At 34.4% G+C, this 24,840-nt stretch overlaps 1 protein-coding gene across 4 annotated transcripts in view; it reads right to left on the reverse strand.

Moving 5' to 3' along the window:
- LOC145296099 (sperm-associated antigen 17-like) overlaps positions 1 to 24,840 on the reverse strand; it is a 163,836-nt gene that overhangs the window by 65,212 nt on the left and 73,784 nt on the right. For 2 of the 4 annotated variants that reach the window (XM_080142243.1, XM_080142239.1), the window contains exons 15-22: positions 24,238 to 24,395; positions 20,334 to 20,474; positions 15,304 to 15,415; positions 13,371 to 13,514; positions 11,165 to 11,389; positions 5,694 to 5,815; positions 2,010 to 2,172; positions 281 to 459 (exon numbers count right to left, since the gene is read on the reverse strand). In XM_080142243.1, the coding sequence (XP_079998369.1) occupies positions 281 to 459; positions 2,010 to 2,172; positions 5,694 to 5,815; positions 11,165 to 11,389; positions 13,371 to 13,514; positions 15,304 to 15,415; positions 20,334 to 20,474; positions 24,238 to 24,395 (1,244 nt within the window). The remainder of the gene's footprint in view (positions 1 to 280; positions 460 to 2,009; positions 2,173 to 5,693; positions 5,816 to 11,164; positions 11,390 to 13,370; positions 13,515 to 15,303; positions 15,416 to 20,333; positions 20,475 to 24,237; positions 24,396 to 24,840) is intronic. The other 2 variants (XM_080142242.1, XM_080142241.1) reach the window with 2 other exon arrangements.

The raw sequence follows: 24,840 nt of genomic DNA on the forward strand, positions 1-24,840 counted from the left end.
AGTTTTTCTTTTTTTTTGAAATCAGGAACTGTGTTTAAAGTAGTCATTTAGATGTTTACTATAGCTTTTTATTTTATTGAACGGTGATTCTGTCGGTTGATTTTTAAATTTTAAAATTTTTTTAAAATTTTTAAATTATAAATCACATTACTTAATATATATATATATATATATATATATATATATATATATATATATATATATATATATATATATATATATATATATATATATATATATATATGCATGTGGGTGTGTGCAGGATAAGTAAATTGCATACCTCAAAAGTTCCATCCTTCATTTTCTTGATGACCGTACCATCCGAGATGATGATTCGATGTTGCTCTCGGTAAGCATGTTTGTTACGTGTTGATTCGCACGGCTGCATACCATTGTTACGGAATGGATAACTTTGCTTCACCAATATTCGATGTTCATTTGGAAGCACTGGTTCGATGCCTGCAAATAATTGTGAATGAATGAAAACGTTAAAATGATTAGAAATTAGAATTTGCATTTTGCGTTTCATTGAAATTGAACCTGAAATCAATTCAAATGAATGTATCAAAATAAAATCTTGAAATTTATCAGGATAAACAAATAAAGCACACATTCAAATTTATCATTCTGAATTTTTTAGATAAAGATTGATAATTGATTTCATTTTTTTATGTACAATTTTACAAAGGAATCACCACTTATCAAAGCCTGGAGGCCACTCAAGGATAATGGTTAATGAGTACAGTAGTCAAAGGGAACATGTCGTAGACATCGTTAGTAGTGGAAATTTAGTAAATCAGATTAGTTAAGGGGACGGCTCATCAAGAACTTGTTTACATTAGACTTGAAGACGACCATATTGTAGTCAGCTGGAAAGCAGGAAAATGGAAAAGAGTTCCACAGGTGTGCAGTTCTAAGAAAGAAACTTTGTTCATGGAATCTACGTTTACGTTTAGGCACAGATAAAGAGTGGGGAAAATTATTGATAGTGGTTACAACTAGACGAGTATTTTTTGTGAAAGTCAGTCCCGAGGGGACTATAGATTGGAGCTCAGACGAGCAATTGCTATAAAAAATATAATGAAAATGATGATATGAATGATGATGATGACGATAATGATGATGATGATAATGATGATGGTGACGATAATGTTGATAATAATGATGATGCTGATGATACTGTTGATAATGATGATGATAATGATGATTATGGTGATGATGATAATGATGACGGTGGTGGTGGTGGTGGTGGTGGTGATGATGATGATGATGATGATGATGATGCACTCGACTTCTCTTTTATTATAACTAAGTGATTTTGGTGAATATACTCACATTATCTTTCCTGGACAACTTTTCTATAAACTAACGTTGTTAGGAATTAAAAAAGGAGAAAACTGCTTATCAGTAAAACAAAGATATAGGAAGTTGTTCACCAGGGCACACAACAGAGAAATAGGATTGTTAATCAAGGTGTGGCAGTGAACAGGAGCAAAGGACTGAACAATAAAGGTTGCTTTAAGAGTAGCAATGAGTTTTGAGACGTTTGCGGACAGTCTTGCATTTGTGATAGTGGAAGACAGTGTTCAGCTTGGGAGTCGCAGTTAGGAAGTCCCTCTCCCCTCCCCCAGAAAGATCAGAGAGACTGAAGCTGAAGCCAGGAGAAAATAGATTGGGCCAAGAAAAAAACTGCTGGTGATTGACATACCTCACGACGGACAACGTTTGGTATTTCTTGTTCTACGTTATATGACGGTATCACACACACACACACAGACACGCACACACACACACACAGACACACACACACACAGACACGCACACACACACACACACACACAGACACACACACACACAGCTCAACTGATTTACATTAAGTACTCGTTATGTATTGCTTTATTGTAACGCGATCATGGAGGTGATCAGGTCACACTTGTAGTCAATGTTAAAATGACATTGAATAAAAAATTTAGCAAGGTCCAAAGGTCATCAGTTCTCCTTTCACTTACCATAATAACATTCTAGAAAATATTCGATCCTCAAGCCATCAGGACATGTTAAATGCAAATTTGGGAAAACTGGTGGCGATGGTGACGGTGATTCTGTCGGTTGTGACGACTCCTCTGGTGGAATTTTAATTTCTTGTTCCAATTCTTTGCCTTCATCAGAAACCTGAAAATCATACAATGATATTTAGCTCCACTTCGAGGGGAGGTCAGAATGTTTCGCAATTTTACAACCAACTAAAATACATTAATTAACTAATAAGTTAAACATGGCTGGAAATGACGTCATGACAGGAAGTCAATGTGACAAATTAACATTTCATCCTTTTAAGTGTGGTGTTCGACATAAAATCAAACGACAGTTATTGGGGGTGAGAGAACTGTTGCCTACTTCTACCGCGATCAGGTACTAACTATTAATGTTTCAGAACAGCACAACAAAACAAAGGAATCATCGAATTTGAAGGAAGGACACTTTATTAAGATGTTACTGTTGCCTTCCCTTTTACTGGCAGAAGAAGGGAGGATGGTATTCCCAGCTGGGGATACTTGGGGCCCATTTTTTATCATCGATTTTAAGTCATTCTCTACCCGTCTGCGTGCCCCAAAACTTATAACCGACTGCCTACGCCTCTTTTCACTCTCCACTCTTTTAGCCATATAATATATATGGTATAATCATGTTAACATACCGGTTCTTGTTAGATCACCGGTTAAGCAATGATGAGCCTGGTCACTACCAGATGGGTGACCATTTGAGGATAACAGGTGCTGTACATAGGAGAATACTGACATCTTGCAAGAACCGCAAAAAACCTAATGTCATCTCCCCTGAGCGGGATATGCATATGACTGGGCATCGCTTGTAAATTTAATATTCCCTTGACACTTCCTCCTGGAGAGGACGTCAGTTAAACACATCTAAGGTGATTGCCGCTGGCATATCTTACATACTGTAATGTTGTGGTTCTTACTAACTGACCGCCACATTGGCCGACTCTTAATACACAGCACTAGACACAGCTGGCTCTCAATATATGGCACCACACACAGCTGGCTCTCAATACACAGCATCAGAAACAGCTGGCTCTCTATACATGGCACCAGACACAGCTAGCTCTCAATACACAGCATCAGACACAGCTGGCTCTCAATGCACGGCACCAGACACATTTGGCTCTCAATACACAGCATCAGACACAGCTGGCTCTCAATACACGGCACCAGACACAGCTGGCTCTCAATACATGCCACCACACACACCCTAAAACCCAAGGTCCGATTTCTTGAAAAACAAAGTTTACCCCCTTTTCCTTAGTTAAAAAAAAATAGTAAAAAGAAGAAACTTAAGTCGAGGTTGGTTTAAGGAACAAGTGTATTTAACATCACAGGTACAAAGGTAGGAAACAGGTATAACTGGCTTGCATGCAGCTAGTCAGTGGTAGTACTATTGCTTCTTCCATCGGTGTAGGTATTACTGGCACTATATATAGTGAGAACTAGTGTAATTCCCCTTGTGTTAGAAAGGCCGGTGTAACAAAAAACATGGAGTTTACACCTGACGACGGTCGTAGTGGTTAACAACTGAAACATTGTGCCAATAACACCCAGGATGAGAATAATTGTCCGAACAATCAAACAATACAAATAAGACATTCTTTCACTTGTCCAGTTTTGTACATACGTCAAACGAATACCTGTTCACTGCATTGCTTTAGCCTTCTTATACTTCTCCAAATCTATTTACCATTAATGCTTCAAGCAAAATACAATTCTCTATTTTATATATATATATATATATATATATATATATATATATATGATATATATATATATGATATATATATATATGATATATATATATATATGATATATATATATATGATATATATATATATATGATATATATATATATGATATATATATATGATATATATATATATGATATATATATATGATATATATATATATATATATATATATATATTATTTTAATACCTATTTATTACTATATATATTATCTATTATTAAGAATTTCCATACCCAGATCTATTTAGTAGGTGATTTCACCCAGCATATGTGCTGCTTTTTTGAGCCATTTTATTTTCCATCATGAAAATAACACTCAAGATGAGAACAGTAGTCTGAATCTTACAAATAATATGAATTACCAATCCGTATCTAAAAAAAATATATATATATATATATATATATATATATATATATATATATATATATATATGCATGCATATATGCAGACGTCTATTTATATTGTTTCCTTTCTCTCTCTCTCTCTCTCTCTCTCTCTCTCTCTCTCTCTCTCTCTCTCTCTCTGTATATATATATATATATATATATATATATATATATATATATACGCACATACACAGTAGCGTCCAAAACTAAGGGACAAAAATTTGAAAACCTAGTATTTGTTACAAATAACAACTGTGAAAAGCTGAAATTTTGACAACTGGTAGTCGTTATCATCCATAATAACATACTAAAATTTTAATCATTTGCAAAGGATAGAAAAAGAATTATAACAATTATTTATTTATTTTCAAAATAGGAACGTCCAAAAGTAAGGGACAAAGTGAGAAAAACAATGCAAACAGCCAAAAACCAATAAAAAAAATACATGTACAATCAATATTTAGTAAATGAGTTCTTCCTCTCAATGGTAGTTGCACATATACGACTACAAGAACGAATCAGTTCTTGACAATCCTCGATACTAATTTTAGACCATTCTTCTTGAAGCTTCACCCACAAATCCTCCGTGTTAGTGGGATTTCTTTCCATAACTTTCACTCCTAAGGTCTTCCAAACATTTTCTATTGGATTTAAGTCAGGACTTTGTGGTGGCCAATCCATAATTTCGAAATCTTGCTCGCTAAGGTAACTCATTACCACCCTTGCCTTGTGACATGGGCATTATCTTGCATAAAGGTAGCCCTATCGAAACCTGAATTCTGTATGATTGGCACAACATGATCTTGAACAAAGTTTTTATAGATCTGAGCATTTACACGAGTTTGTAACTGGACAAGAGGTGTTGTACCTTGGCTAGAAAACATTCTAAATACCATGACGCTTCTGACCCCAAACTTGACAGTTTCCTTAGTACACTTAGCACTTAATCTTTCACCAATACGTCTCTTTACATTGTTTTTTCCTGAATTAAAGGAATAAATTGTAAGATGGTCAACATCATGAAATTTGGAATATAGATTTTTGTCATTTATTCATTATATATATATATATATATATATATATATATATATATATATATATATATATATATATATATATATTATTTGTTTTTGTGATACGTTTTAAATGAATTCAATTATTTACGAAAGTGCATTTTTACCTAAATGCGAGTTGGAAATAATTTTCCCTTTAACCTATTTGGTACCCCCACATGGGGAGCGGTATATATATTATTTTTAAAATATAATTATCCACTGACATATGTTTCGTCGTCTACGACTCATCTAATGAGTCGTAGACGACAAAACATGTGTCAGTGGATAATTATATATATATATATATATATATATATATATATATATATATATATATATAATTATATATATATATAATTATATATATATATATATATATATATATATATATATATATATATATATATATATATATATATATATATATAAAGCTTACCTTTATTGCTTCAATAGAATCATGACGTTTAGATTTTGTCTTCTTTGAACGGCCGGATGGTGTTTCTCTTGGCGATGGTAGAATGGGACTTGTTTCCTGTTTCGGGATTTCTTTTTTCTCTGCTAAAAATGAAAAACAATAAGAATAAAAATAGCTCCTCTTTTTTTTTTTGTAAATAATTTAAACCACTAAATTATTTAAACCACTAAATAATTTAAACCACTAAATTATTTAAACCACTAAATAATTTAAACCACTAAATTATTTAAACCACTAAATAATTTAAACCACTAAATTATTTAAACCACTAAATAATTTAAACCACTAAATAATTTAAACCACTAAATTATTTAAACCACTAAATTATTTAAACCACTAAATAATTTAAACCACTAAATTATTTAAACCACTAAATAATTTAAACCACTAAATTATTTAAACCACTAAATAATTTAAACCACTAAATTATTTAAACCACTAAATTATTTAAACCACTAAATTATTTAAACCACTAAATTATTTAAACCACTAAATAATTTAAACCACTAAATTATTTAAACCACTAAATAATTTAAACCACTAAATTATTTAAACCACTAAATAATTTAAACCACTAAATAATTTAAACCACTAAATTATTTAAACCACTAAATTATTTAAACCACTAAATAATTTAAACCACTAAATTATTTAAACCACTAAATTATTTAAACCACTAAATTATTTAAACCACTAAATTATTTAAACCACTAAATTATTTAAACCACTAAATAATTTAAACCACTAAATAATTTAAACCACTAAATTATTTAAACCACTAAATTATTTAAACCACTAAATAATTTAAACCACTAAATAATTTAAACCACTAAATTATTTAAACCACTAAATTATTTAAACCACTAAATTATTTAAACCACTAAATAATTTTAACCACTAAATAATTTAAACCACTAAATAATTTAAACCACTAAATAATTTAAACCACTAAATTATTTAAACCACTAAATAATTTAAACCACTAAATTATTTAAACCACTAAATTATTTAAACCACTAAATTATTTAAACCACTAAATTATTTAAACCACTAAATTATTTAAACCACTAAATTATTTAAACCACTAAATAATTTAAACCACTAAATAATTTAAACCACTAAATAATTTAAACCACTAAATTATTTAAACCACTAAATTATTTAAACCACTAAATAATTTAAACCACTAAATAATTTAAACCACTAAATTATTTAAACCACTAAATAATTTAAACCACTAAATAATTTAAACCACTAAATAATTTAAACCACTAAATAATTTAAACCACTAAATAATTTAAACCACTAAATTATTTAAACCACTAAATTATTTAAACCACTAAATTATTTAAACCACTAAATTATTTAAACCACTAAATTATTTAAACCACTAAATAATTTAAACCACTAAATAATTTAAACCACTAAATAATTTAAACCACTAAATTATTTAAACCACTAAATTATTTAAACCACTAAATTATTTAAACCACTAAATTATTTAAACCACTAAATAATTTAAACCACTAAATTATTTAAACCACTAAATTATTTAAACCACTAAATAATTTAAACCACTAAATAATTTAAACCACTAAATAATTTAAACCACTAAATAATTTAAACCACTAAATAATTTAAACCACTAAATTATTTAAACCACTAAATTATTTAAACCACTAAAATGCATTTGCTTTTTTACTCGGGTAATCTCGAGTAAAGAAGCAAAAGATTAATATGTGCAAAGAAGTGTGATGATGTATGGAAGAGAAACCTGGCCAGTGAGGGTTGAGGATAGACGTTGCATGGAGAGAAATGATATGAGAATGATACGATGGAATGTGTAATGTGAGTCTTAAAGGGAGGCTTAGATCTGATCAGATCAGAGAAAGATTAAATCTGGACAGTAATAAAGACGAGCAGACTTTGATGGTATGGTCACGTTGGAAGAATGGATGATAGCTCTTGGATAGATTTAGCAGATTCAGTTGACATGGTAAGGTAAAGGAAAGCAGGAGGAAATAATGAAAATGAATTTGAGGGGGAGAAGGATAAATAAAGACCTGGTCAGAGAAATGTTAGTTTAGAAGTCAGATTCTTAAAGGCATCCAATGAATGTAAAACAGATGTTAAACCGATGATAATGATGATAATAACGGTGGTGGAAATGATGATGATGATGATGATGATGATGATGATGATGATGATGGGGGTGATGGTGGTGGTGGTGATGGTGGTGGTGATGGTGATGATGATGGCGGTGGTAGTGATGATGATTATGATGATGATGGTGATGGTGGTAGTGATGATGATGGTGGTGGTGGTGATGGTGGTGGTGGTGGTGGTGGTGATGATGATGATGGTGATGGTGGTGGTGATGATGGTGGTTGTGGTAGTGATGATGATGATGATGATGATGGTTATGATGGTGGTGATGATGATGATGATGACAGTGGTGGTGGTGGTGGTGGTGGTGGTGGTGGTGGTGGTGGTGGTGGTGATGATGATGATGATGATGAGGTATTGTGAAAAATTTTATATACAGACACAGATTTTTTAAATGTTATTTTTCTACATTTTATTATTTAAAAAACTTAATTAAAACTTTGTATTGACTAATTACTCTTGATTAATATATATTACTAAACAATTTTTTAAAATAAATTTAAATTAAAAAAAAATCTTTTATTTGATAAATCGAAAAAAAATATGCATGTATACATTATGTTTTGGAAAATACATGGAAACATAGAGATTTATTTTTTTAAGCTGATGTTTTAAATTTTGGAAATATATAATTTTTAATCAAAAAACATTTTTGGACTAAAAAGTATTTTTAACTGAATAGTGAAGTATGATCTCTTGTAGTTCAAATTTCCTGAAGTATATTGAAAATATGAAATAATTATGGTGATTTATTAAAATATTACCTTATTAACAAAAAAAAGTCTGTTGACCATGAGAGCTGTGAGAGTAGATATTAGTGTGAGAGTAACGTGCCTGCGAATTCATCTGTAAATGATTGTACTGAGAGGAGCATTTTACTCGGAAAAAAATGCAAAATATTTTGAATGGCAATATAATGAACATATATTTTCTGAAAACACACATAAGGAATTGGTGTATATGGCTGGCAGAACAGATTAGCATTCAAAGGTTTCGGAAGAATTGACTCTTTTATATAAATATAGAGATATACATATATTTTTGAAAAGGTAATTTTTAACTTTTTAAAAAAAATAATTTTGAATTTTTAAAAATAAAGTTTTGAAGTATAAATTTATAGCATTATTAACCAAATTATAATGTATAGGATCCTATAGGTTCAAATTTGCTAAAATATATATTGTATATTGAATATATATAGTATAATGAATAGTACTTGAGTATATATTGTATATTGAGTATATATAGTATATTGAATAGTACTTGAAGGGAGCGATCTGTCTTTAAATTTAAAATTTAGTATAGTATATAGATAACAGTAAAAAGGAAAATATGAAATAATTAGAGTGATGTAGCAAAATAATAACCTAATTAACAATTGTTTCCGGTGATTATTCTTAATTTCCGGTGATTATGCTTACTTGCTCTGACGAACTGCAGACACTTGTGCCCCTACGGCATAGACACCCTTGACAAACCTGACAGGCAGCTAAATCCCACTCCCACACAGTAGAGATCCTTAGATGTAAAAGATCTTTCTACTCCAGTAGTTTCTTCCACAGAACCGCTAGACTCTGGAATTCTATTCCAGGTCCCTGCTTCCCCAACTGTACTGACATGCAGAAGTTCAAGTGTAATGTGAACCGACATTTTGTTGCCCAAATCCCAACATAGTGCCCAAGTAGTTATTTCCCCTGATAGTAGCCCCCTACACCAAAGTGGCAATGTGCCTTGTTTGGGGTGAAAATGTACCTATTTACTATGCCTCTCCACGGGATAGAGTTAGACACCAGGGTTGTTTTTTAACATGGAGAAAAGGTACAAAAATAAAAATTGTCTCAGTCCTGAAGGATTTCTCCTCCACCGAAAGAGAACAAGAAATAGAAGTGCAGCATCTGAAGAGCAGACGGTATTTATTTTCTCCCCCACCGAGCAAATTAGGCACAAGGCCGATTTTTAATGTGAGGAGTGAAGGGAGGGGGAAGGGAAAAAGGGGACCAGCTCCCGAGAGGTGGGAAATGGGAGCTGGTTAATGGTCAGGCATATGGGGTTGCCCCCACATCTGGTCTTTGCTAGTCATAGCTTGCAGCATCTGAAGAACAGATCCTACACTTTGATCTTGTCCCGAAGGCCAAGAAAAAAAAAATTGGGTGATTTTTATTCAAATTGGTTCTTAATAAATAGAAAACATTACTATTAAAATTGTAAAAGATAATACCCTGTAAGTCAAAATTTACTGAAGTATATTGAAACTACTAGAATGGTGCGACCTGTATTTTGATTTTAAATCTATTGTATTATGTAGTCAAAAGTAAGGAGGAACATATTAAATAACTAGCCTGGGTGCCCGGTGTTGCCCAGGTGTTTGGAGGTGTGTGTTGAGCAAAAAAAAAAAAAAGTGGAAGTTGAATCAATACTGTAAAGGAGGAAAACAACGCGAAAAAAATGAAAAAAATGTGACGTCTTTGCTGTTGCGTCCATCACCAAACCGGAAGTGGCGAAAGTTTAAATTAAAGCTAGCCAAGCGAAAAAGAGGGGAGTAACTTCGAATATATCGGCGAAAAAAGCGACCCCTCCCTGTAGAAAAGTGCCCAGTTGAGGATGAAGGAATTAATGTTTTCAGCCAATTTTTCGATATTTGTCGTCCGAAGAGCCGACCTTCAAAACGATACTGATCTCGTGAAAATCCATCGCCTCTGTTGAAAGTTTTAGGTATTATATCGATAACAATAAGAAAAAGACATATAAAATAATTATTAAAAAAAAACACCGTATTAACAACAGTTCCTGGTGAATGCTATTGATGGAGTGAGTTTTTATGAAATTGTTTCTTAATAAATAGAAAATATTACTAAATGAATAGTAAAGGATAATCCTAACACTGTAGGCCCAAATTTGCTTAAGTATTTTGAAGGAAGCGATCTGTATTTAGTTTAAAAATGTAGTATATTATATAGTCAATAGTAAGAAATAAAATATTAAATAATTACAGCGATTTAACAAAAAAAAAATCACCTCTTTCCAGTGACTGATTTTTTTTTTTAAATTTATAAATAGAATGTATTACTAACCAAAGAATTAAAAGAGTATCCTGTAGATCAAAATTTACTTTTTATTTGAGAATGAGTGTTTTTTCTTTAGATTTGAAATATGTTCGGTGATTTAGTAAAAAAAATCACCCATTAATTACAGTTCCTGCTGATTATTCTAAATAGAGTTATTATTATTTTTAAATTTGCTTTTAATAAAAAGAAAGTATTACTCACCAAATAATGAAGGGTGGTATCCTGTAGGCCCAAATTTACTGAAGGACAATGTGATTCCATCTGATAACACAGCATTGATAGAACCAAAATCGCTGTACTTCGTTTCAAAAAATGATTCTGTCTCCTGTTCTGAAGAATTGGTCCTTGTTTCACTGTTCTCTTCTGCTGAACCACTGTCTGACGTCACATTTTGTGCCTTTGCTTCTTCTTCTTTTTCGTCTTCTTCTTCAAATAATTTAAAAAAATATTATTTGCTCGTACGAGAGAGCAAGGTTGTAGCATATGATATTATGTTTAAAATATACTAGGTTTAACATATATAGCAAGTTAAAATATTTGAGGTTAAAATACACTGCCTTCGGGCCGGGATCAAAGTGTAGTATCTGTTCTGCAGATGCTGCACTTAAGATAATTTGTACCAGTCAATGGAGGGGAAACCCTCTATACTGGGACAATTATTATTTTTGGTAACCAGAGTGCCCCCTTTTTGCCTACTTTTAGGGGAGCTGGTTTTTACCTCACATTAAAAACGGCCTTGTGCCTAATTTGCTCAGTGGGGGAGCAAATAAATACCATCTGTTCTGCAGATGCTGCACTTAAGATAATTTGTACCAGTCAATGGAGAGGAAACCCTCTATACTGGGAAAATTATTATTTTTGGTAACCAGAGTGCCCCCTTTTTGTTTGGCGGAATGGATTAGCATATGAAGGTTTTGATTCAAAAGCTATAATGGTCATTGAAATAAGGGACAAATCGAAACTATGTTGCGTCATACACGAAGATGTGTTTATATTGTGGCAAGACCATATAGCAAACAGAATGCTACATAGTTGACTTACATGTAGATGAGCAGTTGTTCCATGCCGACTTTTAGCGCTAGCTGATCATTTATTCTGACATTATGAACCTGACAAAATCTTGAACAGTTCTATCAAGATGAAGACAAAACACAAAGTTTTCAAGGTATCGGTGAAATCGATTCTTACTCTACTGCTTTTAGACACTAAATGTTGTGTTTGACCTTTTTTAATAACTATTTAATTTTTTATTTAAAAAATATTTTTTGGAGTGGGGGATAAATAGAAAGTAATACTAACCGGATAGTGAATTTACTGACGTATATTGAAAAATACTGGAAGGAATCGATCAGTCTTTGGATTTAAAATCTAATGTGTTATGTAGCAAGAAAAATATGAAATGATCAGAGCAAAAAATTATCTTATTAACAACAGTTCCTGGTGACTGTGAGAGCTGCAGGAGGAGAGATAAATGTAAGAGTTAACATGCCTACAACCTTCTTTGTAAATGATTGTACTGGGAGAAGCATATTACTCGGAAAAAATGTAAGAAATTTTGTATCCTGACATAATTAACCTACTGGAAAAGGATTTCTATGGTCACCGGAGGTCAATGAACAGGCTTGGAGGTCTTATATTATAAACAAGACTCTTTTGCAGAACACTAGCTTCTTTTTTTTTTTTTTTTTTTTTACACGGTGGTCACCACTTATCAAGGCCCGGAAGCCATTCAGGGATAAGGGTTATTGCAAGTACAGTACGTTAGTGTGGAGATTTAATGGAGTGTTTACTTAAGAGGGCGGTTCATTAGGAATTTGTTAACGTTGGACTTGAAGACATCCAAGTTGTAGTCAGGTGGGAAGCAGGCAGACGGAACAGAGTTCCACAGGCGTGCCGTTCTAAGAAAGAAGCTTTGTTCATGGAATCCACGTTTTGATTTAGGCACAGATAAAGAGTGGGGAAATTTTTCACAGTGGATTCAGCTAGACGGGTGTTTTTCGTGAAAGATTGGCGAGAGGGGACCAGAGATTGGAGTTCAGACGAGCACCTGCCATGGAAATAACGATAAAACAAGGATAGGCTCGCAACGTCTCTTCTGTGGGAGAGAGGTTGCAGGGTAGAGAAAAGGGCATCCCCCACTAAGCCATGAAGACTATTTTGTACTCTGTCAAGGCAGGATAGGCTGTTTTTATCAGCTCCTGCCCAGATATGGCAGCAATATTCCATCTTAGAATTAGAGCTTCTGTTCACAAGCATCATGGTGTATACACTTCATAAATATAGATTAATAACTCAAGACAAGAAGACATTTACAAGTAAAATATAGAAAATTAGTAAAATATATTTTCTCAAATATTACAAAAACATTTCCTAGGTTAGAAGTAGTTTCAGAGTCAGATTTCCTTACCTGCAAATGTTGGAGAGTCTGCACGTTCATTTATTTCTGGATTTAATTCGGGGACTTCTTTTCCTTCGGGATTTTTTGGATTAAGCAAATGTACGTTGAAGACATGCCCATTCTTTATAATGGAACACCTCACACTTTGGCAACCTACAGAAGCAAAACATGAATTTCTGTCTGAATTCTTGCGATAAGAAGTTCCATCTTTATTGCCATTGTTTGTTTCATGACTCTTATTGTTATTGATGCAGATTAAGATTTATATTTTTTGGTTTACAGTTTTGTATAGATCATTTTGTGCCACATAACGTAATATACAAAGTGAAATGATAAAATTGTCGCCCTAGAAAAGACGAAAGATTCCATTTCCATTTGATGAAAACCGTTTTTTTTTTGTTGTTGCAGACCATCTATTAGTTGGCCAGTTGTGTACAAATCCCAAGAGTGAGAAGAGCCTTCTATCATGTCTGAAAGTGATAGAATGTTCAATAACCGAGATGAGAGATGCACTGTTGTATAGCCCATGCTCTTTACCAATCCAAGTTATGAGAGCAGGACCATTGCCAGCACCTGCAAAATGCATCGCTGGATCGCCACAACTAACAAAGACATGCCCAGGGTAATGAAAAAAAAGTTTCCAGCCACGGCTATGTAACAGAAATGTGTAAGGAAAAATTCAAGATGGCGCCCGACTCTCTCTTTAACACGGTAAGTTCAGGAAAAGATGCTATAAATGTTGCAGCAATCCAATAATCTTTATACACCGGTTCTGCACGGAATCCAACAACGGTAAAATATCCTCACACGGCACAAGAAGCAACAGCCACACGATTCCCCAGCCAACTCAATCGTCACCCCCTCACGTCTTTCCCCTCACCCGCTTTTATCGTCGTTCTAGGCCGGCTAAATTTGCATATTCCGAGAATTCGTGTGACTTTGCGAGACATCATACTTTACAAAAGACGGCGGCCGCCATCTTGGTCTTTCTTTTCTATTTTTGGTCGGTAACGCTGAGCTGGTCTCGAGGTAAGTCTTTTTCCCCTCATCCGTCTCTCCCACGTACCCACACAACACGCAAACACGCGGGCGCTTATCTCCTGGATGCACGTTTCAAGTGAGGGTCACATCATGCCACCTCACATCTTCGAAGTCGGCTGGAAAGTAAACACCAAAGTGTACCTGGATGTGCTGAAGTGTGTGTTCATCCCCTAGTGCAATCAGGTGGCTGCTGGCAGAGCTTGGGTGTGGCAGCAGGACTTGGTGCCAGTCCACAATCCAAAGAAACCCAGGCTTGGTTTCAGAAGTAGTGCTATGACTTAGTACCCTCCTTTCACTGGTCCCCCTGCTCCTCCAACCTGAATCTGTTGAACTCCTTTGTTTGATCATATATCGGGAACATCACCAACATGACCTCACACAACACCAAAGCCTGCCTGATTGCCGCTATTCGTCGAGTATTTGCCAAACTCCCACCGGCGCTTGTGGTAAAAGCATGCTCTCAGTTCCAGATCGGTATTGAGGTGGTGATTGAGGCTGAAAGCGGCTACATTGAATAGATGTCAGCTCTACTACATAATCAAATCACCTAAATTGATTTTTTCAATAAAAGTTTTAAAATAAAGCTGTAGTGTTGTTTTGTAGGGCGAGAACTTCATCGTTCCACCTTGTATAAAGTAAAGCTAGTCTCTTTATAGTTTCTTTGTCATCGATAGTTTTCTTCTGAAAAAAAATCAATGTCTGAGTCTGATGCATCATTTGGTTTTTATTGGATGAAAAGCGAATTTTGATTTTCTGAAGAGTATATAGATGAAAAATTTTGACTAATGAAAAAGAATTTCAAAATACACAATCTCCAGTAAAAACAAAAAAGATAAGAAAATTGAAAGCAAAAACAAGAGTGGAGGATGGTGTAAAACATGGAAGTAAATGCAATTCTTACCATAAAGATATTCTGTTGTTTCAACTCTTATTTGTGCTCCATCACTTGGAAACAAAGTGTATTTATTTGCAGTCAGTGAAATAATATTGTTCCCCATATCATAACCAGTAAACTGTAAAAAAAAAACAAAAAAAAAAAACGGTTCTTCTACAGAATTGAGACATGATTTTGAAGTCGATAAATGTTTTTCAGATAAAAATCAATGGTTTCAACTGACTTTTTTTTGTCAATTCTAATAAATTACAATGGTAGCTTCCAAATTATGCAGACGAAATTACCTGAATATTACTGAAGTATTAAACAAAGCAACTTTAATCGTGTTAGTAGTAGAAAATTTAAATTAAAACTAAACAGAAAAATGACCTCCCTTTTGAACTCTCCTATGTTTTACAATCGTTTTCATCAAATTCTACTTTTTTTTTCTTTCATGAATAATTTTTTTACCTTATCGATTTTCGTAATTTTTGGATACAATCATCTTAAAAATACGAGGAATTTTTTTTTTTTTACACAGTGATCAGCACTTATCAAGGCCCGGAAGCCACTCAGGGATAAGGGTTATTGCAAGTACAGTACGTTAGTGTGGAGATTTGATGAAATATTTACTTAAGGGGGCGGTTCATTAGGAATTTGTTAACGTTGGACTTAAAGATATCCAATTTGTAGTCCGGTGGGAAGCAGGCAGACGGAACAGAGTTCCACAGGCGTGCAGTTCTAAGAAAGAAGCTTTGTTCATGGAATCCAGGTTTTAATTTAGGCACAGATATAGAGTGGGGGAAATGTTTCACAGTGGATTCAGCTAGACGGGTGTTTTTCGTGAAAGATTAGCGAGGGGGGGACCAGAGATTGGAGTTCAGACGAGCACCTGCCATGGAAATAACGATAAAACAAGGATAGGCTCACGATGTCTCTTCTGTGGGAGAGAGGTTGCAGGGTAGAGAAAAGGGCATCCCCCACTAAGCCACGATGTCTATTTTGTACTCTGTCAAGGTAGGATAGGCTGATTTTAGCAGCTCCTGCCCAGATATGGCAGCAGTATTCCATCCTTGGACGTACTTGGCTTTTATATAGATAAAGAATTGCATCAGTAGTGAGATATCTTCTGGAGTGGTAGAAGGATCCCACCATCTTTCCAGTGACCTTGGCAACAGACTTGATGTATGTGTTCCATTTCAGATCAGGAGTAAAGGTCAAACCCAGAAGCTTGTCAAAACACGGGGCCTCACCCAGACGAGAGCCATCCATCACAATTGATGCCGATAGGGATCAGAGCGTTGATGATGTAAGGATAGGAGTTTTGTTTTGGATGCATTAAAGGTAACTAGCCACGTCTTCCCCCACTGAACCACACGCTCAAGATCAGAGGAGAGAGAATCAGAGAGAACTTTGTCATTTACAGCCTTTGATGTGTTGCCATAGATGGTCGTGTCATCAGCATAGACGTCAACGAATGATTTAAGTATGTATTTAGGGAGGTCATTGATGTAGATCAGGAAGAGAGTTGGGCCCAGGATTGGCCCCTGAAGGACTCCAGCATTTATATTGCAGGCCTCCGATTTTTGTCCATCTACCACTACTCTTATGAGCCTATCGGAGAGAAATGATTTAATGATTGAGAAAACATTTCCAGTTATACGTAGATACCATTGTTTTCATGTGAAATTCAGTTTTACGATTTTTGAAATTTCATCCCAATGTTATATATTTATCTTATAAGAGTTAACGTTGTGTGTTAATAAAAGGGGGATGTCGTGTGATCGTCTAGTTGTTCAGTCTATTCGTTCATATGCCGTTGTGTGTGTGTGTGGTACATGTATTTTAGACATACCTTCACGCGTCGTGGATGTTGATCAACCTGAATTCATCTCGTGTCTTGGAAGGGAGATGGGAACCTGTTTGGACGAAGATTCAATCACTCTAAAATGATGAATTGGTTTTATAGTTTTATTCACTTTCCAGATGTCTCGCAGAAGGATGGAAAGTGAATCTCTGGCTTGCATGGTTTCTTCTTGGTCTCATTTCCACGCACGTCAGCGTCCCCCCACAGTGAAGGGGAGGAGATGACTGTTAAGCCGTCCGTCGTCTTCTATGTCAAAAGCCAATCTCTCCAATTATACTAACCTGATCACGTAACTCACACGCATCCGATCAGCTGACCCTCACTTCTGGTCAACGTATCTACAATATAATTTACTCACCTCCCTCTCTCTCTTTCGATCCATTCTCTAACACCAATAGTGAAGAAGTATCAAAAAAGCATATTATTTGGATTATTCAAACTACTGTTCCCATCTTGAGTGTTATTTTTCAATGTTTTAGCCGATGTAACGTCTAACTTTCTTCAGTTGCATTTTGCCCAATTCGGAAATTTTTCTATCAAACTCCGGAATCTGCACAGAATTTTTTATTTTATTTTATTTTTTTTTATTACATTTTCACCCCAAACAAGGCACATTGCCACTTTGGTGTAAGGGGCTACTATCAGGGCAACAACTACTGGAGCACTATGTAGGGATTTGGGCAGCAAGATGTCTGTTCACGTTGCACTTGAACTTCTGCACGTCAGTACAGTTGGGGAAGCAGTGACCTGGAATGGAAGAAACTACTGGAGTAGAAAGATCTTTTACATCTAGGGATCTCTACAGCGTGGGGGTGGGATTTTGCAGTCTGTCGGGTCTGTCGAGGGTGTTCACGTCGTGGGGGCACAAGTGTCTGCAGTTCGTTAGAGCATTCACCATTAAAATACTTGTAGAACAGGTAGAGGGATGCAACGTTTCGTCGATGGGACAGAGGCTGAAGCTTAGATGCCAGTTCAGGGCCTATCAGATTTGTGATTCTCTTTTGAACCTTGTCAAGGAGCGAGAGACTAGTAGCCGATGCACCAGCCCAAATATGACAACAATACTTCATGGAATCCTTTGTTTAATCCACAAGAGTAGCATACTCTTGTTCCATCGGCCATGACTGGAGAGAAGTCCTTTCTGAAGTACCCCTGGCATAGTGGATAAGTATTGGGAAAATTCAGTTGTATATGTTACATTCCTCTAGAATTCGGTAATCTTTCTGTCAAACTCAGGAATCTTTTTGCTGAATTCGCGAATCTGCATAAAATCCCTTAGAAAACTTATATATTTCGCAAGTGTATTCTGAATATAATCCGCACTGAGGATTGAACATTCATCCTCCAATGTTGTGAAAATAACACTGAAGAAGAGAACAGTATTCCATCATCATGTCAGGTTTGGTCATGATCGGTTCAGTGGCTTGGGCGGTAGGAGAATATATATATACATGGGCTGTAACCTTGCCCTTTGACTTTGACCTTGAAAAATGGTGTGCATCATTTCTAGGTGGGAGACTATCATTATGCCAGGTTTGGTCATGATCGGTGCAGTGGTTTGGACTGTAGGAAACTTGTACACACACAAACACACACACACGAATGCTACTTCTTTATATATATATATATAGATAAAATTCATTTTATGCCTGTCTTGTCCACCAAGTTTAAGTCAGGAATAACCAACAGTTTTTCTTTTATTGCTGATCAGTTATATGAGGTGAACTTTGATAAGTTGAGGCGTTCATCAATTTTTTTGTATTTATTCAGCCTCATGAGCAGAATATCATGGCCGAAAATACATGTTCATCTAAAAACACAGAGCAACAAATTTCAGGTTAAAACAAAGTACATGCCACATAAGACCATTTTCAGTGTAAAAAAAAAAGTATTCTGATACTAAATCTGACCTTTATTTTTCTAGATTAAGCAACGTTTTCATATTTTATTTATTATTCGTCATAGAGTGGCAGGACAGCACTATTGTCAAAGGAAAAAATTAGGCACTTCCTTCCCTCTGCTAGTCTGTAGGAGACCCTTGGGCAAGGTCGAGAACCCACTTTAACTTTCCAATCAGGGTAATGTGAGTTCATGGAAAGCAGGCGACTGATGTAATACGGAAGCTATTAAGAATAATTGTTCATGGCTTCGTATCTTGTTGTTCTGGACTGAAAATCCCTTTGAGTACAACGGTCAGGAAAATCGCCCAGTATGGGCACTGTTCAGACAGAAGGAAACTGCAACCTTCTGTCTGTACAACTGCAAAGAAAGCTATGGCAATACATCAAAACACTTCTGAGAAAATAGCATGAATGCGGTTGTGAATAATGAGCAACAATGAATTCATGAATGACTCGAGGGAGAAAAATAGATAGAGAGTCATGGCCATCAATGCCTGTACCAGGTAGGACACCACTTGAGTGAATAAATGATTGTTTATGAATGAAAAACACAGACTTGTACAGTTTAAACAATATTTGTCCTCTTAACCCTTTTGCGTTGAATGTCATCCTCCATTTTCATATTCCAGTAATAGTGTCAGGGTTCCATTTTCCTTTAAAACGTTTCTCCATCACTGAAATATCTTGATGGAATCTCTCACCATGTTCATCACTCGCATCACTAAGATTCTCAGCAAAATTCTCAAAAGTGAAAATTTTGAAAAAAAAACAAACTCTACCTAATTCAACAAAAAGAAAAGCTAGAAGTAAATTTTTCATGCCATTGTGCATATAAAAATGTTTTGTACGTTTTTTTTTTTTGTGTTGCACAGTATCATTAAATGGATAGATTATACATGCGACTACGGAACTGCTTGTGAATTTCATATGGTAGTGAAAGGGATAGTTGCTACAATTTCTTATTCTACTGTCATATCCATAGGTAAATAAATAATTACATTTGTATTGTGTCGATTTAAAGATTGTATAATGCCTAATGTTTGTTTATATTTCAAGGTTAAACCTCCTTTACAAAAACTTTTTAAAATGATTTACAAAAATCAATTTCTACTTATTATATCTTCTTCTACTGTCACATCCATTGGTGATTCTAAAAACAATATTTACTAACGTATTGTGTCGATTCAAAGATAGTACAATGCCTCATGTTTTTTATTTATATTTCGAGGTTAAACCTCTTTTACAAAAATTGAAAAATAAATGTTTTAGGAAGATCAGTTTCTACTCACTGGAAGGTCTTCTTCTACAGGCACATCCATGGATGATCCTAGGTCAATACAGCTTTCTTCTTTTGCTGATTTTATGGGTCGATTCGATTTGAGACTCGTAGCAGGTGACGCACTTGTTTCTTTTTCGATTGATTGTTCCACCTTGAAAGAGAACATGATCAATTTTGTGAAGCATGCAAGACGTTTATCACGTGAAGCGGCTGAATAACAATATTCGTTTTTGTCATTTTTAGAATGAGGAGAGTTCACCTACTCGATTTGTGAAAACAGGAATCAGGTGCAACTCAATATATTGTGATACTTATAAGAATCATTGGCTATTACTATTGAAATTGTAGGTCGAGAGAGGATGACCAGTTTGTGGGCAAGAAGCATAAGACAATGGAGATGGATGTGAACTCAGATGTGGAGAAAGTATGTTCGGATGGTGAGATTATTCAGGTTGAATGAAGTAAGTTTAAACTACTTTTATCATTACCAACCAGCAGAGCATTACCATTATGGACCAATAAAAAAGTTTATTAGGTAGTGATGATGCATGGAAGTAAATCTTTGCCTATGAGCATTGCAGGCTGATATTGCAAAGAGAAAAATATGAGAACGATATGATGGATGTGTAATGGGGGTCTTATAAGACAGAATGTGTAGAACAGAACACTTCATTGGTTTGGTCACATTGAAAGAATAGACAGAAGTTCTTGGGTTCTTGGAAAATCACCTTACTCTGCCGATTAAGGAAGCCTTAATATTTCTATTTGAGTACTCTATTGAACAATAAATTCTTGTAAATTATAATTGATAGTTTTCATGACAAGCTCTGTTTCATATTTTGGTTGTATTGAGCTTTTTGCTTGGTTGAGATTACTATATAAATATTAATATTTATATTCGCTTTAACTTTACAGAAGCTTTTGGCTTGTAAACTTAATTTTTAATTCTTGATTATATACACACACACTCACACACATACATATATATATATGTGTGTGTGTGTGTGTGTGTGTGTGTGTGTGTGTGTGTGTGTGTGAGGACACTTCTAAACCCATATACTCAACGGATTTGTCATCTACAAACTTGAAATTTATTATATAGGATATTCAGACATGTGGAAAATGTTTAAATTTATTTTCGTCCGAAAAAAAAAAAAACGAACTGCTAAGAGGTGAAAATTGAAAAATTGTTACGTGGGGGTCGTCGGATTTTTATCTTCTTGTTAACTGTTCCACGAATGCACGTGCTTGAATGGCTCACATGATAGATTACTTATCTTAAAAATAAGTAGGTTTGAAAAAACTTTTTAAAGACGTGTCAAGCCAGCCTGATGGTTATCCTACTTAATTCATTGTCTTTAGGTTTTGGTTTCGATTTCAGGCCGAGTATTTTCTTTTTTTTTCTTTTTCACTTACAAGAAGTTAACCGTTTAGGAAAAACATAATACACGAATGGACATGTCTCAGTTTCTTATATATTTTAAAATATAATGTTTATGTGTATTTTACGACGGTTTATGCCAGGCGGCCTGCTAGTAGCTGGCTTGAGGTAGTTGCCTGTCTAGCCGCACTGATGAGCTGTGATAGAGCGAAACAGTACTGTATGTGGATGACTCTCTCTCTCTCTCTCTCTCACTCTCTCTCTCTCTCTCCCCATATATATATATATAGAGAGAGAAATAAAAAGGAAAAAACCGTATTATGTGTTCATCAACGTTTCGTCTTTATTTCGAGACTTCCTCTGGATGAAATAAAGACGAAACGTTGATGAACACATAATACGGTTTGTTCCTTTTTATTTCTCTATTTTGTCGGAATACTATTTCCATTATTTTCATCATATATATATATATAGTGGATGAAACGCAGACTATTCAGTGTAGCTTAATCGCCATATATATTTTATAAATTACTATATATATATATATATATATATATATATATATATATATATATATTAGCAAAAGTACCCGTCGTTAACTGGGTTCAAAAACAGCCTACAGAAAATGGACTCTCATTTATGAAAGTATGATAGGTTATGAAAAGGAAGGGTTGTAAAGAGATAGCTTCGAATTCAGGGTTTATCAAAACCAAAGCAAAATATGATGAAAGTAAAAATAAAATAGATAAACCCCATAATTTATTATACCATACCTGTTCACACTGAAACACTTATCACAATATTCTGTGGATCTATATTAAAAAACCTTGTTAAACTTTGTGACATATTTCCATTCTATGGAGGTCAGGCGTGAACGAACAACCCATAATTTTATTATACCATATTTCTTCAAACTGAAACATAATTTTCAAAGTATACTTACGCAGATAGATATGAAAAGTCTTTATTAAAGTCTGTGCCTATTTCCATTCTATGGAGGCCAGGCACGAATGCAGACCCCACAATTTTATTATATCATCCCTATTTAAGTTAAAACATACTTATCAAAGTATTATTATGTACATCTATATCAAAAACACTTGTAAACGTTTTTTTTTTTAATTTTTAATTTGTTTTATTTCCATACTTTGTGGACCAGGCGCGAACGCAGACCCCACAATTTTAATGAATCATCATTATGCCAGATCAAACATACCTATTCCTGTTTCTTGATACATCTTCTATTACAATATGTGATCAGTTTTCTATAATAGTCAACCATATAAGAGCCTATTCGTGACCAGACACACACAGACGTTCAGCTTTATATTATATATATATATATATATATATATATATATATATATATATATATATATATATATATATATATAACTACTTTATTTACTCACATAAATTTAATATACGAAAGTATAGATTTATGCGTAAACTTTAAGTATTTATTTCAAAAGTGCTCAATACGTAGGTAGAGCTAGTTAGTAATTTATAAAATATATATGGCGATTAAACTACACTGAATATTCTGCGTTTCATCCACTATAGGATTCGTCAGGCTTATGCGCGAATCCTATAGTGGATGAAACGCAGAATATTCAGTGTAGCTTAATCGCCATATATATTTTATAAATTACTATATATATATATATATATATATATATATATATATATATATATATATATAGTGGGGGCAATAAGTATCCGATTCAAAGCAAAATTTAATTTGATTACATAAAAACAAAAACAATAACAAAATGCTATTCTAATGTATTTTTGTGTGGTTTTTGATACGAGATTTGTATCTATCATACAAAAATTCATTAGAATAGCATTTTGTTATTGTTTTTGTGTTTTTGTGTAATAAAAATGAATCAATTTTTGCTTTGTACCGGATACTTATTGCCTCCACTGTATATATAAGTCTTTATTATATAGTTTTGTTGTGAAATTTGATTCAAAATTTCTTGTGTAATATACAGAAGAATTCGATTAAAGAGGTGCATCGGCTACTAGTCTGTCGCTCCTAGACAAGGTTCAAAAGAGAGTCACAAATCTGATAGGCCCTAAACTGGCATCTAAGCTTCAGCCTCTGTCCCATCGACGAAACGTTGCATCCCTCTACCTGTTCTACAAGTATTTTAATGGTGAATGCTCTGATGAACTGCAAGCACTTGTGCCCCCACGACGTGAACACCCTCGGCAGACCCGACAAGCTGCAAAATCCCACCGCCACACTGTAGAGATCCCTAGATGTAAAAGATCCTTCTACTTCAGTAGTTTCTTCCCCAGAACCGCTAGACTTTGGAATTCCATTCCGGGTCACTGCTTCCTCAACTGTGCTGACATGCAGAAGTTCAAGTGCAACGTGAACCAACATCTTGCTGCCCAAATCCCTACATAGTACCCCAGTAGTTGTTTCCCCTGATAGTAGCCCCCTACACCAAAGTGGCAATGTGCTTTGTTTGGGGTTGAAAATGTAATTATAAAAAAAAATTAAAAAAAAAAAAAGAAGTACCCTTTTGAGTGCTTTTTGTCCTTTTTTCTTTTCTTTTTCTTCTTCCTCCAGCTTGAGTAATTCCTGCTCCCGTTTTTGAGCTTTCAATGATCCTGAGCGAATGAAATCTCCGTTGGAAGGAAATATGCTTTCTTGTCTCGTCGGACTTTTGCTTTGCGCTGAAACGAACACAACGACAAAGCTGATTTTATGTGTCACAATTGTCCATCGCACATCATTTACTACCGAGCACAGAGTATTGGATGAAATATTGCAGATGAAAAGCCATAACCGAGAGGAAGGATTACAAACGCGATACAAAATTCATTAAACAAATTGTTAAGACAATAAAGTGAAAGATCAATGAAAATTGCAAAGTTCAACAGCTCTCTACTCTAATAGCTTTCTTTCTCGTAGCATTCACCTTTGGAATTCCCTCCCGGCTCATTGTTTCCTACACTGTACCAACTGAAATATAAGTGTAATGTTCACAAGCACCTTGCTGTACAACTCTATTTAGGACACCTCTGCATTTGAAAAGTTTTATCACTGCACAAGCAGAAAGGCCTGGCGTATAAAATCAACAGTAGGTTAGTTGATAAGCCACGGATGCATTCGAAATTA

The sequence above is a fragment of the Euprymna scolopes genome, chromosome 16, assembly GCF_053919585.1.
Source record: "Euprymna scolopes isolate OS-2025 chromosome 16, ASM5391958v1, whole genome shotgun sequence".
Taxonomy (NCBI): Eukaryota; Metazoa; Mollusca; class Cephalopoda; order Sepiida; family Sepiolidae; genus Euprymna; species Euprymna scolopes.